Consider the following 18,305-nt stretch of genomic DNA (forward strand, 5'->3'; position numbering starts at 1 on the left):
CTAATCTATCGCAAACTAATATATCACTCGGATTCACAGGTCCCGAGACGTTTACGTATATGAAAGCGATAAGGCAATTTGACGGGAAAAAAAGATTATGGCCCTCGTCTGATTAAGAAATGTCCGAGTAACACTCCAGGACTCACGTGTAGGAGGACACTCGCCATTCCTAAGGCATCCCAACACTGGCTCGAGTAAGTGTGTCGTATTCTTGGTGTCATACACACACACATATATGTGTGTGATATATACATAGAGAGAGATATATATATGTGTGTGTGTGCGCGTATATGCGTGACAGAGATAAATGCAGAGACACTGAGAGAGAGAGACAGACAGAGAATGCAGTGTGACAGAGAAAACACTCAATAATTGTATCAACATTAGCCTGCATTATCTAGGCGTGTGGGCACGCTAGAAACGAGACGTCCATTCGAGCTTTCGAAACAAAACACAGCGAAAAAAGAAGAAGAAAAACACCGTTAAGGACTTGTAGTGTTCGTAAGTTTCATTCCAGCCTCACTAAATGTCCATTTTCATGATGATCTGTCGGGCGTTGGGGGTTGAGCAACAACGACAGTCGAGATTTAGTATTGTCTCTCTTGCTGATGAGGGGGATTTGTCATACCTGACTACATGGGTCTAAAAATACTTCAGTTTGCCGAACCATTAAAGATTATACGTGTTTTATATTTCGTCCAAAGCAGAAGTTATCTGATAAATATAGTTTTAGGACTGAAGAGACTCCCGGTATGATCGTTCAAGATGACTTAACCAAACCATCCCCGTAGGTGGGTAATGCCGCCAGTGCACCCCACGCGGCGCACTGTAGACATTACTTAACCTTCTTCGCAGCGTCCCTTCTGCCCCTAGCTGCAACCCCTTTCAGTTCTTTTTACTGTACCTCCGTTTATATTCTCTTTCTTCCATCATACTTTCCACCTCCTAACAATTGTTTCATATTGCAACAGCGAGGTTTGCCTCCTGTTACACCTTCCAAACCTTTTACTCACATTTTTCCTTTCATCTCTGAATGACCTCGTAGGCCCCAGTGCTTGACCATTGGCCTAAATTCTACATTCCTTTCCTAATCAAAACATTCGATTATGTCAGTTTATAGAAACAATTTTCCACAGATAGTGCGATGAGTTTTTTCTTCAATTTCTTCAGCACTGGAATTGAAAATGGACTACGTAATATATTACATATTATACCTTTAAACTAGCTCTGACCATATGAATATATCAGATTACCTATTGAAATAAAAAAAAAACATAAGAAAATCCTATTTCTTAAGCCTTAGATAAATCTGACGAAGTACGTCACCCAGATATTCGAAGTTCTTGTTAAAAAAAATCTCCTTTGAGTGTTGTTACAGATTTCTTTACTAAATCTCACGCGTTACAGATTTCTTTTCTAAATCTTACGCATTGTCTGTATAAAATGCCATATTGTAATCTCGCTGAAGACCGCGTTTTGTCTTTCTTTTTTTTTTTTAATTCTGAGGTTTATCAAAACTAGACTATTCTACCAAATAGCTTCAAATTACCACGCCCTGAACTCACCCGAGAATATTGTCAAAAAAATGTTCTTGGAATGTCGTTTTCAGATTTCTTACGGGGCTTTGTAATATATATATATATATTATAATATATATGTATGTATATATACATATATATATATAAATTATATACATAAGAAATAATCGATCTTGATTTATATATATATATATATATATATATATATATATATATATATATATATATATATATATATATATATGTATATATATATATATATATATATATATATATATGTATGTATATATATATATATATATATATATATATATATATATATATGTATATATATATATATATATATATATATATATATATATATATATATACATATCCGCCGATATCAATTCACTTTACCTTGGGAATAACTTAAACCCAAAGGGGATTATGCATATGAAAAATACACTTACCCTGGCCATAATTCTGATCTATGTCTTTTTGGGTCGATATACACTGTAGGCGTCAGTAGATTCAGACGGAATTTTTGCATATAATTTAATCCAGTGGACCTATTTCAAGAGAACATTTGCAAATTCAAAGATAACTGAGTGAAATTCTTATTTATAATTATAGTTCTTAAAATACGCAAGGAGTATAAATGATAAATTAGTTTCTGAATTCCTATATAATCCCCTTTAGTTATGCGTATGATTCTCTCAAGGGTGAATAATCCTTTTATGAGATTGTCACCTAAATTCCACCAGAAATTTATACCAGTTCTTGGAGAAGGCAAACATTATTTACAGTTTTAAGTAAAAAACAGTGTTTTTCCTCTTGTTTTTGAGCAGCTAGACCCATCGGTTAATATTAAGTTCATAGAGGTAATGAGTTGCGTTCAGCAAAATATGTATTTATATCGTGATTTATATAATATATATATATATATATATATATATATATATATATATTATATATACTGTATATATATATATATATATATATATATATATATATATATATATATATATATATATATATATATATATTCATGCTAAGGTCCCTTTTCGTTCTACTTTGGCTTGTTATCTACGCGTCACCTACTCCAAGGTGCTAGTACTATACATGGCGGAAGCTCCATGGGGCGCCGTGTTTAGTGCTGGCCCTTCGGGGATCAAAGTATTATATACAGCCATTTTATTATATACACACATTTCTATATTGTGTGGTCGACAAATTATATTAACGAACGATATCTTCGTGCGGCCGTCAACGTTACATTTACCATACGGGTGTTTAGTACTAGCACCTCGGAGTGGGTGACATACGGTGTTTAGTACTAGTACCTCGGAGTGGGTGACATACGCTGTTTAGTACTAGTATCGCGGAGTAGGTGGTGCAAAGTAGCACCTCCCTTTTTGAGCGAGTGTATTTTCGCATTGGCATCTTCTTCTTCTTCTTTTAACGTGCTTTTTCCCATTTTTTGTATGGGGTAAGCACGATGCCTTCTTTTGAAGGACTTTGATTTGGCTTTGGGGTAGACCGTAGTCTCGACCGGCGGCCCTGCCTAAGCCTTCGAAAATATTATTTATTTCAGGAGGCAAAGCAAATTGAAAGGCCTCGATGAATATAGGATTATCAGACATTTTCAAAAGGAACTAGTGTTAGTTAGTTTTCTGTAAAAGAAAACTATTGTGCTGCTTCGACTGTCCGTCCGCACTTTATTATGTCCGCCCTCAGATCTTAAAAACTACTGAGGCTAGAGGGCTGCATATTGGTATCTTGACCATCCACCCTCCCCAGTCATCAAACATACCAAATTGCAGCCCTCTAGCCTCTGTGGTTTTTATTTTATTCAAGGTTAAAGTTAGCCATAATCGTGCTTCTGGCAACGATATAGGATAGGCCACCACCGGGCCATGGATAAAGATTCATGGGCTGCAGCTCATACAGCATTATGCTGAGACCACCGAAAGATAGATCTATTTTCGGTGGCCTTGATTATTATACGAATTACGGAAAACTCGGTTGCGCTGAAGAAACTTCAGCGCATTTTTATATTTAGTTTTCGGTATCGATGCGTTCCTTGCATCAAAAGTAAACGTCCATTTGAATAGTAAATAACCACAAACGACAGTATTCTTAATTAAATACGACGCGTATATCAAATGTCATTCACAAGCAGCGGTCAGTCGAAGCGTAAAACCTTAAGGGAGACAAAACTGTTTTCAGAAGGAATTGAAGAAGAAGAGAGTTCGTTTTGATCGCTGCTATTGTTTGCTGAGTAGCTTTACTTAGCCTAGTTTGGCATGTGTGTTTTGTAAGGGTGTAAGGCAGTTCCAAATCTGTGCTGACGCTTGTCCGATTCCCATCGTGTACACACTAGCCGTGTGTGTTGATGAACGGATGTATGCATGTGTGTGTGTTTGTATATTTTGTCTGTTTTTTTTTTGGGGGGGAGGTGCCGGGGACAGTGAGGAATATAAACTAGCCATGTGTGTTGATATACGGATGTATGTGTATATATATACTTTTTTTGCATGCGTTTTTGGGGGTAGGGTGTGCAGGGAGGTGGGAGGTATAGAGACAGTGAGGAATACCATTTCTGACATCAAATACAACTGCACCAACACATGAACTCAAATGACTATACGTTCAAAAATAGGGACGTTACATACTGTGTTGACGCCTAGACTAATGCACTGTCGTTTTCGGCCATTGACAAGTCTCTTTCACCCTGGCTGTCCCTAGTACGAACGGAAGTATGTTTGTATATATATGTATGCATCTCTATATATATTGTATGTTTTTTGTTGGGGAAGGGTGCCAGGGAGGTGTAGAGACAGTGAGGAACACCATTTCGTGACGCCGAGCACAACAACTGCACCAACACATAAACTCAAATCGTCCCTAGTACGAGCGTCGGACGCAGCATTGCTTTTGCCCTCGTTACTGGCGTGTCGTTTGTCACTTCAACATTTATTGCATCAGCTAAATCTCTTCCCGAGAGAGTTGTGTTTGCTTGCTTCGCCCTGTCACAACAGACATCCCGAGATACGCTGCTGCTCGGGGTCGATGGGACAAAAAGAAACAACTACGGACAAAAACGGGAAGCGTCTCTTTCTTCCCGTGCGCTTAGAATTGTCACTCTGCGTCTGTGGGAATGCAACTGCATTTGGGTTGATATATATATATATATATATATATATATATATATATATATATATATATATATATATATATACACACATATATATGTCCTTTAATATCAATTCGCTGAGCCTCGGAAATAATATATTTTCATATATGTTATCCAAATGGGAATTTTTTTTTTTTAGTTGATAAGTTCTTCGTCTCGTGGGCTCGAATCACGGAAGTCAAGATCTCAAGACTACAGTGACGCCTTAAACCACACAGCCCTTGATGGCTGTGTGGTTTAAAACGTCACTGTAGTCCAGAGTTCTTGTCTTCCGTGGTTCGAGTCCACGAGATGAAGAACTTATCAACTAAAAAAAAAAAAATTCCCTTCCGGTAACATATATGAAAATATATAATTTCGAGGCAGAGCGAATTGGATATTAAAGGACGTTTGTAACAATGCTTGTATATGAATCACGGTGAAGTGATAAAATTCATATATATATATATATATATATATATATATATATATATATATATATATATATATATATATATATATATATATGTGTGTGTGTGTGTGTGTGTGTGTGTGTGTGTGTGTGTGTGTGTGTGTGTGTGTGCAAAGGATAAACGGAATTTGTATGTGACCTAAAGATCTAAATTGACCTAATCTAAAGCTACGTCAAGGGCAACATACAAGAAATTGAAATAAAATTTCCTTACCAATTGAAATTAAATGATCGCTATCTTTAATTACACTTTCATACAAGTATATAGGTAACATGAGTTACTATAAAATATATTTGCATAGGAATTATTCGAGTTTCTCACCAAGTTAACCGCTAATTGCTAAACATTATATAACAGGAAAAGACTTCAGTAAAAGAAACATTAACATTTTTTATTTTTAGGTTATTAACGAGAAAGAATATTTCCCAATCGTTCAGCAGTGAGAGATCATCCGTCAGTATCAGAGCGAGTTATTCGTCATCCGTTCATCAGGCCGAGGCAATTCGTCAGTCGCTTAGCAGTGCGAGATAATTCGTCAGTCATTTGTGAGCGTATTACTGACCAGTCGCTTAGCACCACGAGATAATTCGTCAGTCAATCGTGAGCATATTACTGACCATTCGCTTAGCAGTGCGAGATAATTCGTCAGTCGTTTACAAGCGTAAGATACTTTGTAAGTCGTTTAGTGCACGAGATAATTCATCAGTCAGTTAGCAGCGCGAGATCATTCGTCAGTCGTATATTAGCTTCGGCAATAAGTCAATTTCTTGGCATTAAAAGATAATTCGTCGGTCGCTTAACAGTACGAGGTCATTCATCAGTCGCTTAGCAGTTTGAGATAATCTATCAGTCTCTTTGGAGATCATTGGCCAGCCATTTATCAGTACTGGAATTACTTATCAGTCGCTTAGCACCAGGAGAAACTCCTCAGTCGTTTAGCAGTACGAGATAATTCGTCAGTCGCTTAGAACACGAGATAATTTATGAGTCGCTTGGCAGAACGAGATCATTCGTCAGTCGCTTAGCAATATGAGATAATTCGTCAGCCTTTTACCAGCACTTACAGCACGAGATAATTCGTCAGCCTTTTACCAGCACTTACAGCACGAGATAATTCATCAGTCGTTTAGCAACATGAGATAATTCATCAGTCATTTAGCAGTATGAGATAATTTGTCAGTCGTTTAGTAGTAAGAGATAATTCGTCAGTCGCTTAGCAATATGACATCAATTCGTCTGTCACTTAACAGCACAAGATAATTCATCAGTTTCTTAGCAGCATGAGATAATTTGTCAATTGTTTAGCGTTATGAGATAATTTGTCAGTCGTTCAGCAGTATGAGATAATGTGGCAGTCGCTTAGCAGCACGAAATAATTCATCAGTCTTTTAGCAGCATGAGATAATTCGTCAATCGCTAAGCAGCTTCGAGATAATTCATCCGTCTCTTTATCAGTATGAGATCATTCATCAGTCTCTTAGCAGCATGAGATAATTTGTCATTTGTTTAGCTTACGAGATAATTCATCAGTCATGTAGCAGTATGAGATAATCCCTCAGTCGCTTAGCAGTGCAAGATAATTCATCAGTCTTTTAGCAGCACAAGATAACTTGTCAGTTATTTGGCAGTACGAGATAATTCGTTAGTCGCTTAGCAGCACGAGATAATTCATGAGTCTCTTAGCAGCATGAGATAATTTGTCAATTGTTTAGCTTACGAGATCATTCATCAGTCATTTAGCAGTATGAGATAATCCTTCAGTCGCTTAGCAGTGCAAGATAATTCATTAGTCTTTTAGCAGCATGAGATAACTTGTAAGTCGTTTAGCAGTACGAGATAATTCATCCGTCTCTTGTCAGCATGAGATAATTTGTCAGTCGTTTAGCGTACGAGATAATTCGTCAGTCGTTTAGCAGCATGAGATAATTCTTCAGTCGCTTATCAGCACGAGATTATTCATCAATCGCTTAACAGCGCGAGATAATTCATCAGTCTTTTAGCAGCACGGGATCATTGTCAGTCGTTTAACTGTACGAGATCATTCGTCAGTCGTTTAGCAGCACGAGATAATTCGTCAGCCGCTGAGCAGCTGGAGGCAATTTGTCAATTGCTTGTCAGCTAGAGATAATTCGTCAGTCGCTTAGCTGCACGAGATAGTTAGTCAGTCGCTTAAGTTTATGTCACTTCATAGCGAGATAATTCGTCAGTCGCTTAGCTGCACAAGATAGTTAGCCAGTCGCTTAAGTTTATGTCACTTCATAGCGAGATAATTCGTCAGTCGCTTAGCAGTACGAGATAATCGACGACGATTTCAGCATCGTGTGGATTGTGTGGGTGAAGACGGGAGACGCTCCCCTGACGATTTGATTCACTTCCGGTCCTAAGTCGTCGAGGACCATCTGGTAGAGGTCAGCGTGGTACTGTTGATATATAAAAATTAATAAACTATCAATTTGGTTGTTTTCATTACTTATCGTCAAAATTAATATCGTAATAAACCCAATTGTGATTTTGCAGATAAGGAAATTGTTTCTCTTATTATAAATATAACCGAACGCTTATCATTAAACGTATATAATGAAGGTTAGGTATTATGGTGAAAATATATTTAAAAAATAATGAAAATAGATTATATATGGCATCATTAATTTAAAACGACTCATTCCCGCTTCATATTTTATAGAAGCATTCATTAATCCCTATGTTTCCTTGGCATTCTTAACAGTTAGATGGTTTAACCTATAGTATGTATTTATAAATGCAATATACAATAGTCATAATTTACAGAAGCAGTCATTAATCCTTATATTTCCTCGGTATTCTTAACAGTTAGAGGATTTAACCTGCAGTATGTTTTTATAGATGCAATATGCAATAGTTATAAGTTATAGAAGAATTTATTAAACCTTATATACCCGGCATCCTTAACGGTTAGATGATTTAACCTATAATATGTATTTATGGATGCAATATGCAATAGTCATAATTTTTAGAAGCATTCATTAATCCTTATATATCCCCGGCATCCTTAACAGTTAGAGAATTTAACCTATATTAAGTTTTTATAGATGCAATATGCAATAGTCATAATTTATAGAAGCATTCACCAATCCTTATGTGTTCGTTAATCCTTATATATCCCGGGCATCCTTAACAGTTAGAGGATTTAACCTGCAGTATGTTTTTATAGATGCAACATGCAATGGCCATAATTTATAGGAGCATTCATGAATCCTTATGTATTCATTAAACCTTATATATCCCGGGCACCCTTAACAGTTAGGTGATTTAACCCATAATAAGTTTTTATAGATGCAGTATGCAATAGTCGTAATTTATAGAAGCATTCATTAATATGCAATAGTCATAATTTATAGAAGCATTCATTAATATGCAATAGTCATAATTTATAGAAGCATTCATTAATATGCAATAGTCATAATTTATAGAAGCATTCATTAATATGCAATAGTCATAATTTATAGAAGCATTCATTAATATGCAATAGTCATAATTTATAGGAGCATTCATAAATCCTTATGTATTCATTAATCCTTATATATCCCCGGCAGCCTTAATAGTTAGATGATTTAACCTATAGTAAGTTTTTATAGATGCAATATGCAATAGTCATAATTTATGGAAGCATTCATTAATCCTTATGTATTCATTAATCCTCATATATCCTCGGCATCCTTAATAGTTAGATGATTTAACCTATGATAAGTTTTTATAGATGCAGTATGAAATAGTCATAATTTATAGAAGCATTCATAAATCCTTATGTACTCATTAATCCTTATATATCACCGGCATCCATAGCAGTTAGAGAATTTAACCTATAATAAGTTTTTATAGATGCAATATGCATTAGCCATAATTTATAAAAACATTCATCAATCCTTAAGTATTCGTTAATCCTTATATATCCCGGGCATCCTTAACAGTTAGAGGATTTAACCTGCAGTATGTTTTTATAGATGCAACATGCAATAGCCATAATTTATAGAAGTATTCACTAATCCTTATGAGCTCATCCTTAACAGTTAGATGACTTAACCTATATTAATTTTTTATAGATCCAATATGCAATAGCCATAATACATAGAAGTATTCATTAATCCTTATGTATTCATCCTTAACAGTTAGAGGATTTAACCTTCAATATACTTTTATAGATGCAATGTGCAATAGCCATAATTTATAGAAGTTCATTAATCCTCATAAAATTATCCTTAACAGTTAGAGAATTTAACCTATAGTATGTATTTATAGATGCAATACGCAAGAATCAATTATAGAAGCATTCATTAATCCTTATATTTCTGTGGCATCCTTATCAGTTAGATGATGTGACCTATAGCATGTTTTTATAGATCCAACATGCAATAGTCATAATTTATAGAAGCATTCATCAATCCTTATTCATTCATTAATCCTTATATATCCAAGGCATCCTTAACAGTTAGAGGATTTAACCTGCAGTATGTTTCTATATATGCAGTAGTCATAATTCAAGGTCATACTTCACCTTCTCAGGGTCTTCCTGATTCATCGAGAAGGCCTGAGATATTTCTGTGCATTCCAGGACACACGTCCTCTGGGGCGTCACTAGCACAAGCGGTTGTCCGACCTGGGAATTGGAATAGGGAACAATTGTGGCTGTGAGCGCTGTACCTGGAATTTCAATATCAAATGGAATATTTCATAGAGAGCGCATTTCTCTCTCTCTCTCTCTCTCTCTCTCTCTCTCTCTCTCTCGCAAAGAGAGTACATTCTTTCTCTTTCTCTTTCAAAGAAACCACATTCTCTCTCTCAAAGAGAGAACATTCTCTCTCTCTCTCTCTCTCTCTCTCTCTCTCTCTCTCTCTCTCTCTCCCCAAAGAGAGAACATTCTCTCTCCCTCTCTCTCTCTCTCTCTCTCTCTCTCTCTCTCTCTCTCTCTCTCTCTCTCTCTCTCTAGACTCTGTACTGACCTGGCTCTCATCAGAGACTAGTTTCTTAGTCTTCATCTGGAAGACGAGCTTATTCTGTCCAGCCAAGAGGTTCCAGCGACTCCAGGCAAAATTGATGGCAGGTGCCACCAAGGCCATGCAGCGGTACAGGTGTTGTTCCGTAGGACGGTGTTTGGACGGTAGCCCGTCTATATAGCAGTAACTGTCTCGATCGGGGAAGAGATTGATGCCATAAAACTGCAGGGTCTGGAAAGCGTTGAGATACAGTCAAGTTCTGCTAAGATTCCACTGAATTAGCTTCTCTCTTAAGTGGCACCAAGATGGCCGTTTTCTGACAGGAAGATAGGAATTTGGATACAGTCTAGTTCTGCTAAGATTCCACTGAATTGGTTTCGTTCTTAAGTGGTTAGGTTTGCTGACAAGAAGATAGGAATTTGGATACAGTCTAGTTCTGCTAAGATTCCACTGAATTGGTTTCCTAAGTGGTACCAAGGATGCGGTTTCCTGACTAGAAGATAGGAATTTGAATACAGCCTAGGTCTGCTAAGATTCCACTGAATTGGTTTCTTTCTTAAGTGGTACCCAAGGTAGCTGTTTTCTGACAGGAAGATAGGAATTTGGATACGGTCTAGTTCTGCTAAGATTCCACTGAATTGGTTTCTTTCTTAAGTGGTACCAAGGATGCGATTTTCTGAGATGAATAATAGTCTACCTCTGGGAAATGTTCCCAGGTAATGTAACTGGTGATGTGAGCAGGTGCAAAATAATATCCAATAATAAAAATTGAGCAGTAAAATTAAACTATAAGAGGAGGTTGTCTGAGAACATGAATAATTGTCTACCTCTGGGAAATGTTCCCAGGATAATTAACTGGTGAGATGAATAGGTTTATAATAACATCCAGTGATGAAAACCTAGGCCTCGATTTTTCAGTCAAATAAGCAAAAATTATTTGGGTGGCCTGCCTTGATATTTTTCTAAAATGATCATGAAAATGGACTACAGAATAATAATAACAAAATTATGAAATGAAAGGGTGTAGATAATTTTCTATTAGAATACTCTGCGTTCCTTGTTCTCTAACTGAAATTCACCAGAGTCTTTCTAAAACATAATCAGATGTGGAGAGAGAAAATTATGTTTATGCAAAGCCTTAAATAACAGTACAAGAAATTAACCAGAGTGGCTGAATTCTAGCCTGAGGGAGTCTTAATTATTAGAGGAAATTTCCAGTACAACTGTGTTATTTATTCCATCCAATGAAACTATTACAATGGTCTTACATTGATGAGAGTCTTCGGCTTCATTGGTTTGTTATATAGGTGTGAAAGGGCACTGCGGGCGCCATCTTGAAGGTTCGACAGTTGAACGTTTCCTTCCTGTATGGTACGAGAAATTAAACCTGGCAGTAAACATTGTAAACATTGTTTAAAATATATATATATATATATTTATATATTTAAACATACAATATATATATATATATATATATATATATATATATATATATATATATATATATACATATATATAGTGAAGTATATGGCCACAAAGAAATTGAAGCAATGGAGTGCTAGATCTTTTGCCTTTAAGGCGTTTTCAAGCGCATGATATACTCCGCTTATATTTCACGTCACGTTATTCCCGTGATAGGAGCTCTACATACATGTGCATGTACATATGCATGTATAAACAGTATACGTGGCATGTTACTTGACGTTCAAATGCGTCTCTACCCGAATCATTGATAAGTAATCCCTCCTACCAGCAGTTGATAAAATCCTAACAGCAATATCACAGCTCCTTGATCTTACCATGATGGTAAACTCCGCCTGAACAACAGCGGCGCTGAGAGTGAGCGAAACAGCGTCGCTTCCCCTTGGTTTCAATTCCCAGCTCTGGAAGGGCAGGTTCGCGTAGCGGTTCATCGCTAGACCCATGACGCCGAGCCGAGTGGTGCGGAACTAAACAAAAAGTTGAAGGGGTATAGATATTATAAATACTTCAGGGCTACAAAGAGGAATTGTTATTGTTATCAATATGCTGTTAGATATACTCTTAGAGACTTTGTCTTCGTAATGCCAGCTAATATTCAGAACATGGGATAAGTACATTCACAACAAAAGACGCTGGAACTATCGATAGTTGACTCGTTGTTTACCGGCAAACCATCTCTCTCTCTCTCTCTCTCTCTCTCTCTCTCTCTCTCTCTCTCTCTCTCTCTCTCTCTCACCCACCTGCATAACACACTGTTCCTCGTTGTACTTCACATCCTGGAAGTAGACATTCGTCCAGTACCGATTCACTTCGTCCCATAGGACCATCAAGGGAGGTTCAAACCAAAAGGCAGAATCTGGTAGTCTGTCAGCGAGAGAGTTGTAGTGTTAGATTCATTCCGTCTGTCTATCGGCCTAGAAACTTCGTATCTACCTGCCTGCACCTCTGTCTGATGCTTTCTTTGAGTATGCGAACGAAGCCTTCAAAAAATAAATACAAAAGTTATGAAGATTAAAGAGAGCAGTTGTGTGAGATCCATTCCACCTGTGTATAGGCCTAGTTAGCTTTCTGTCTCACTGTCTGCACCTTAAAAGGTATGTTCGCATATTCAGAAAACACTAGGCAAACAGAGGTGCAGACAGTGAGATAGAAAGCTAATAGGCCTATAGACAGGTGGAATGAATCTCACACAACTGCTCTCTTTAATCTTCATAACATTTATATTTATTTTTTAAAGGCTTCTAGTTCTGCACACTATATATATATATATATATATATATATATATATATATATATATATATATATATATAAAACATATATATATATATGTATTATATTGTATATATATATATATATATATATATATATATATATATATATATATATATATATATATATATATAAAAGGTCACGAAGATTAGTAGAAAATTGACTGAAATTCTCGCTCTTAAGTTCCGGAACATAAACAGCCCTGTGTAATAATTCTCTACACAATTGCGGTAGGTAAAATTACATCATTTTAAACTATTGACATACTGAGAGCTGAACGTACCTAAACAGAATAATATGTCCAACATATTCCCGATCAAAATAAACCTCAGCAGTTTCAAACGAAGGTAATGAATTCATTTTCCGGCCAGTCCCTTATCTGCAGAAGTTTTTTTTTTTTTTCTTTTTTACAAATAATTGAAACATTAGCTTACGTAGATTTGAATTTCGTCAGGAATAAGTATGCCAGAGATCATGAATGTTCGTCTTATTTCTTAACATAAAATGAGATGTTGGGGAGGCAAGCCTATTTGCATGTGAAGAATAAGATAGGATTCATATTCTGATTTCGAGAACAAATCCATTGTTAATCACTGAATCTCAATGTTAGAAGTCATTTAGTACGTGCATGTTTCCTAACAAAAGTAAATCAGACTAGTTATATTTCAGAAACATCAGATCATAAACTATTAACAAAGTATTAAAATTAAAGTGAAGCTCAAATGGCTGCTCAGTTCCTCTCAGTGTCTACTTTTGTTAAGATCATTTGACAATAGTAGATAGGGCAAGAAACTATGTCTATACAAGAGAGGCAAGGAATACATTAATCTAAAATATGATCACTGCTTTTCCCGTATTCTGGGATAAAGATAACCTGTCTCTCAAAAAGAGAATAGATTCTGTCTTAACAACGCCCAGTTCAAAAGTTACAGAATTAAAAACTGAACTATTTCTCGAAATGTATGGCTAAAAGAGGGCAGAAAATATGAACACAAATCTAAGATTATTTTGAAAACATGGTGAAAACCTTTGTGAACTAGCGGTTAATGTGCTATCCTCTTACGCAATAAGTTTAAACGATGAATAATGTTGCTTCCATACTTTGAATATTTCAGTAGGCTGGTACAGCGTCCACTTTCTGAAGAACCAAGTGCATCATCAGACTTTACACTAAACAAAACTTATGTGATTTCGCTTTTGAATACTTCTTCATTACATACTTTATTGTGATGAGGAGTAATTTCTGAAGTTCCTTTTCTAACTGTCTCATCTCTTGCTCAACTGCCTCGGGATCACGTCTCCTTTGGGTGTTTCCTTCCCCGGACGAATTTGGAGGGTTATATTTGGCTTGCCAGTGAATACGGGAAACGCTGCAAACTTCTTCAACTGGAAAAGAAATAAATATTACCATCGTTTTCCTGTTTAACATCTCTCACGTCACTCCTTGCAGCCCCATGGCCCAGGATACTCGTCAGAATTACCTTGTGTGATGGTGCAGTCCACAAGAACCCTTGGTTGGGGAGGCACTTCTAGTAAGTCGATTGTATATATACCTCCTTGGACGCGGTGCCTTCTCAAATTCAACTCCCCTGGGGCTGTGTCTGTGAGGTGGGGGGACTTAGGTTTTGGTGGGGCAGCTGGAGGGGCTCCTGTTTAAAATAGAAAAAAAAAATTAACTAACGTACAAAGTTTGGGAAATGTCGTTGGTTTAAAATCAGAATTAGCAAATTATGCCACGTGAACACAAGTACAAATGACTGAGACTTTGGGAACTTGTTGTGAGTACATGAACGTGCAGCATCTGCAGGTAGTTTTTGAAACAGCCTTTTAATTCGATGACAAGTTGTCCTAATCTCACATAGGCCTATAATCTAACAACTGCATATGATACGCGAGGCTATCATCTGTGTACAGTATTTGCTAATCCTGTTTGTTTATTGTTCTTTTGAAAACATATACATATATTTGAAAAAGTCATTTATTTTAAGCACTTGATATTCTTAGGCCGAAGTAACATAAAATTGTGCAGTGTGAATGCTATGCAATAGTGTCAAAATATACATTTGGAACAAACCTGTCTCATTACTTACCCATATTGTCCTTCGCGTCACCTTCCTGAAAAAGAAAGATTAAACAGATAGAGATGGAAATGAGATTGATAGGCTAATGTCCGTGTGTGTGTGCGTTAGTGTATGTGTGCGTTTGTGTGCGCGCACTGGGTCTAGCTTGCTTCTACAAACGGAAACGTCACAGGGAATTTCCAGTCAAATAAAATACTTAGTTTTTGACCATTATTACCTATCTCCCGAGAATTCCATTACGGTCGAGCTTTTCATGATGAATTTTATAACACCAAAGAACTTTTATTCTTATATTCTGAGTCTCAATTGTTGAACTTTAACCTACAGTCTTCATCGTTAACATTTCAAAGTCAGAGGTGCTCTGGAGTAAAGTCGGGGTAGGCCGCCGCTGGACGGTTAATGGCTCTGAACAGTTATCATCCTTGCCTTTAACTCTCCCTCTAACAAGTAATAATTTGTCTTGAATAGTCATATTTTTTTATTTTCAAATGTTATACATTCTTGTGTGAATATATTTAATTATATTCTTTTAGCCTTTATTCTTGTTTCTTTTTAGTTTCCCCTGTATTTGACTATAATTCCCTTCTTTTGTGTTTTAGTATTAATTATTGGTTTTCTGTAATTCCCTCTGTATTTTACTATAATTCTCTGCTCTTGTGTTTGTTTCCGCACTTGGCTATTCTGTTCTCTGAAAGTCTATTTAGTAAATTGGTGTGGTTCTGGTGCACCTTATAAGCAAGTGGATACTAATAATAATAATAATAGTAATAATATTAATGATAATTTCGTAGTCCAAGTATATTAATTGACGATGTGATAACTATGCATTTTATTCTATTAAGTAATGATAATATTGTTAATAATAATATCAATATTATTATTATATATAATAATAATAGTAATAATAATAATAATAATAATAATATAATAATAATAATAATAATAATAATAATAATAATAATAATAATAATAATAGAAGCCGAGTGGATCTTTCTTGTCTGTCCGCCCCGGGTGGCAGCGGGGTAGTTAGGGGACTGGGAGGGTAGGGGAGACATGACACATCCGCCCTCCTCCAGCAAACCTGTTTGTCCGCCCCCGGGTGGGCACGGGGTAGATAGGGGATCGGGAGGGTAAGGGAAACATGACAGGCAGCGCCAGGTTCCAGCGCAGTGTAGCGCACGCCATCAAGCTGGTAATAATAATAATAATGAAACCCCATTTTCCCTCACAAGACAGAGTCAGTGACTACAGTTGCGTGACGCCAGTCTAACATAGCTCAACCAATCAACCCTACACAAGGGCCAACCAACCCGTACTTACCGCCTCCTGGGCTTGATCCTCTGGGGGAGGTGGGTCCTCTTCTGGAATGTCTTCCTCTGCGGATGGATTAAGAGAGAATTACGAAAGGTTTCCGCTTCATATTTAATATATTTAATATCTTTAAATATATTAGATTCATTCCTATCATGAAAATAGGGGCATTTTACCCCAAAGTTTTTATTTCTTACTTTCCCTTTGTTGAATATTGCATTTCTGTTCAAGAACTAAAGACTTGTTTCTTTGGCTGCTGATGCTATTCTTTGTTTAGATATTTATCTTCGTTATTCTCTGTATGCTTTCGTAGTTCGTTGTCAGGTATTCTTGAATAAGGACATATTCAGTCGTGCTGTGGAACAGCCCAATTGGAACTTCAGGAGTTCAGGCGAAGATGCGATGATTGCCACCCTAACACAATTCTCCTTGTATTTTAATCATTCACTTACATTTTTATTTATTCATTCATTCGTTTCTTAATTTATCTGTTTTTGTAATAACTGATCCCCTCTTTTTGTATCTCCCATTACCTTCTGTTATTTCTTTCGAATGAACACCATATTCTTTGGAAGCTTGAATTTCTCAAGTCAGTGGCCCCCGTGGTGGGCTTGTTTCATATGAATGGGGTTCATTTTCATAATAATAATAATGATAATGCTGTTTTCCCCAGTGTGTCCTGTAATGTATAGACACTACAACATCTAAGGCCTCAGCTGTTAGCTTTTAATTCGACGCGAGTGTTAGGATCAATAATCCCACATTCATACTCGCATGGCCATTCACATTCACATTTTATTCATAAAAATTGTTACAAACTGAATTTGTGTAAGAAATCAGCGCATAGTTTGTCATTGCACCAAGGGTATTCTAGGCAATATCAAAGGCTACATGTTTTGTTTGTTACCAATATGAGAGAGAGAGAGAGAGAGAGAGAGAGAGAGAGAGTCTTAACATACACTGAGTTGGGGTGTACCCATTTGGTGGTGCAACAGAGTTTGTTGAATATAAAATGAGGTTGCGGTAATGGTTGTCATATTTCTTATCCTGCGTGAGAGAAGATTAATAGTTTTCTATTTGTCTTTCGTTTAATAGATTACAAGAATGGTTTCGTAAATTCTTGTGGAAATTTGCTGTTCATTTGTTTTTGACCAAGACTAAACTATGATATTAAGGTTTAGTTAGAGAAGACATTATTTTCTTTTATTCTTCCAGTGGTGTTGAATTGAGCCCTAGCCCTATAGCACGTTTAAATATAAAAGGAATTTTTTAAATCTATTTAACCTTTAGTGAAATATTTCCAAGAATGACTTGATGATCACATTGCATCATATTAGTTTCTGGAAACCGTCTAAGATGGAACTGCTCGTTTCGAGGTTTGAAAGATTCCTTTATCAACCGACACATCACTGCGCATGCTCAGAGCACCATAGGCTGACTAAAGGAATTGTGAAAGCACCAAGAAATTTTGTCATGACGTTTAGCAAATGACAAGAATATATATATATATATATATATATATATATATATATATATATATATATATATATATATATATATATGTATGTATATATATATATATATATATATATATATATATATATATATATATATATATATATATTTTATTCTTCCATAGTCGTTCTTGTCATGATGTGTATAAACAGAATCGTTTTTTTTTTATTTTATTTCTGGCGACTTCAGTGCTAGCCACTGAGACAGTTTAGGCCGAGGTGTTATTGATCAACATGGTCAAGGAAAAATAGATATTATTATTATTATTATTATTATTATTATTATTATTATTATTATTATTATTCAGAACATGAGCCCTGTTCATTTGGAACAAGCCCACCAAAGGGGCCACTGACTTAAAATTCAAGCTTCCAACGAATACGGTGCTCATTTGAAAAAAGTAACAGAATGTAATAGAAAGTACAGAAAGAAGAGATCAGTTATTAGCAAAAAAAAAAAAATGAATAGACAAATTAATAAATGAATATATAAAAATGTAAGTCAGTTA

General features: G+C 36.0%; 1 protein-coding gene across 1 annotated transcript in view; it reads right to left on the reverse strand.

Moving 5' to 3' along the window:
- Positions 1-5,406: 5,406 nt before the first annotated feature.
- The window catches only part of LOC136844297 (dynein axonemal intermediate chain 7-like), a 28,609-nt gene continuing 15,710 nt past the window's right edge, over positions 5,407-18,305 (reverse strand). The window contains exons 9-18 of the mRNA XM_067113270.1: positions 16,292-16,347; positions 14,981-15,005; positions 14,372-14,539; positions 14,111-14,276; positions 12,361-12,484; positions 11,938-12,087; positions 11,407-11,502; positions 10,145-10,369; positions 9,700-9,801; positions 5,407-7,588 (exon numbers count right to left, since the gene is read on the reverse strand). Coding sequence (XP_066969371.1) covers positions 7,451-7,588; positions 9,700-9,801; positions 10,145-10,369; positions 11,407-11,502; positions 11,938-12,087; positions 12,361-12,484; positions 14,111-14,276; positions 14,372-14,539; positions 14,981-15,005; positions 16,292-16,347 — 1,250 coding nt within the window. The 3' untranslated portion in view covers positions 5,407-7,450. The remainder of the gene's footprint in view (positions 7,589-9,699; positions 9,802-10,144; positions 10,370-11,406; positions 11,503-11,937; positions 12,088-12,360; positions 12,485-14,110; positions 14,277-14,371; positions 14,540-14,980; positions 15,006-16,291; positions 16,348-18,305) is intronic.

Source organism: Macrobrachium rosenbergii, chromosome 12 (assembly GCF_040412425.1).
Source record: "Macrobrachium rosenbergii isolate ZJJX-2024 chromosome 12, ASM4041242v1, whole genome shotgun sequence".
Taxonomy (NCBI): domain Eukaryota; kingdom Metazoa; phylum Arthropoda; class Malacostraca; order Decapoda; family Palaemonidae; genus Macrobrachium; species Macrobrachium rosenbergii.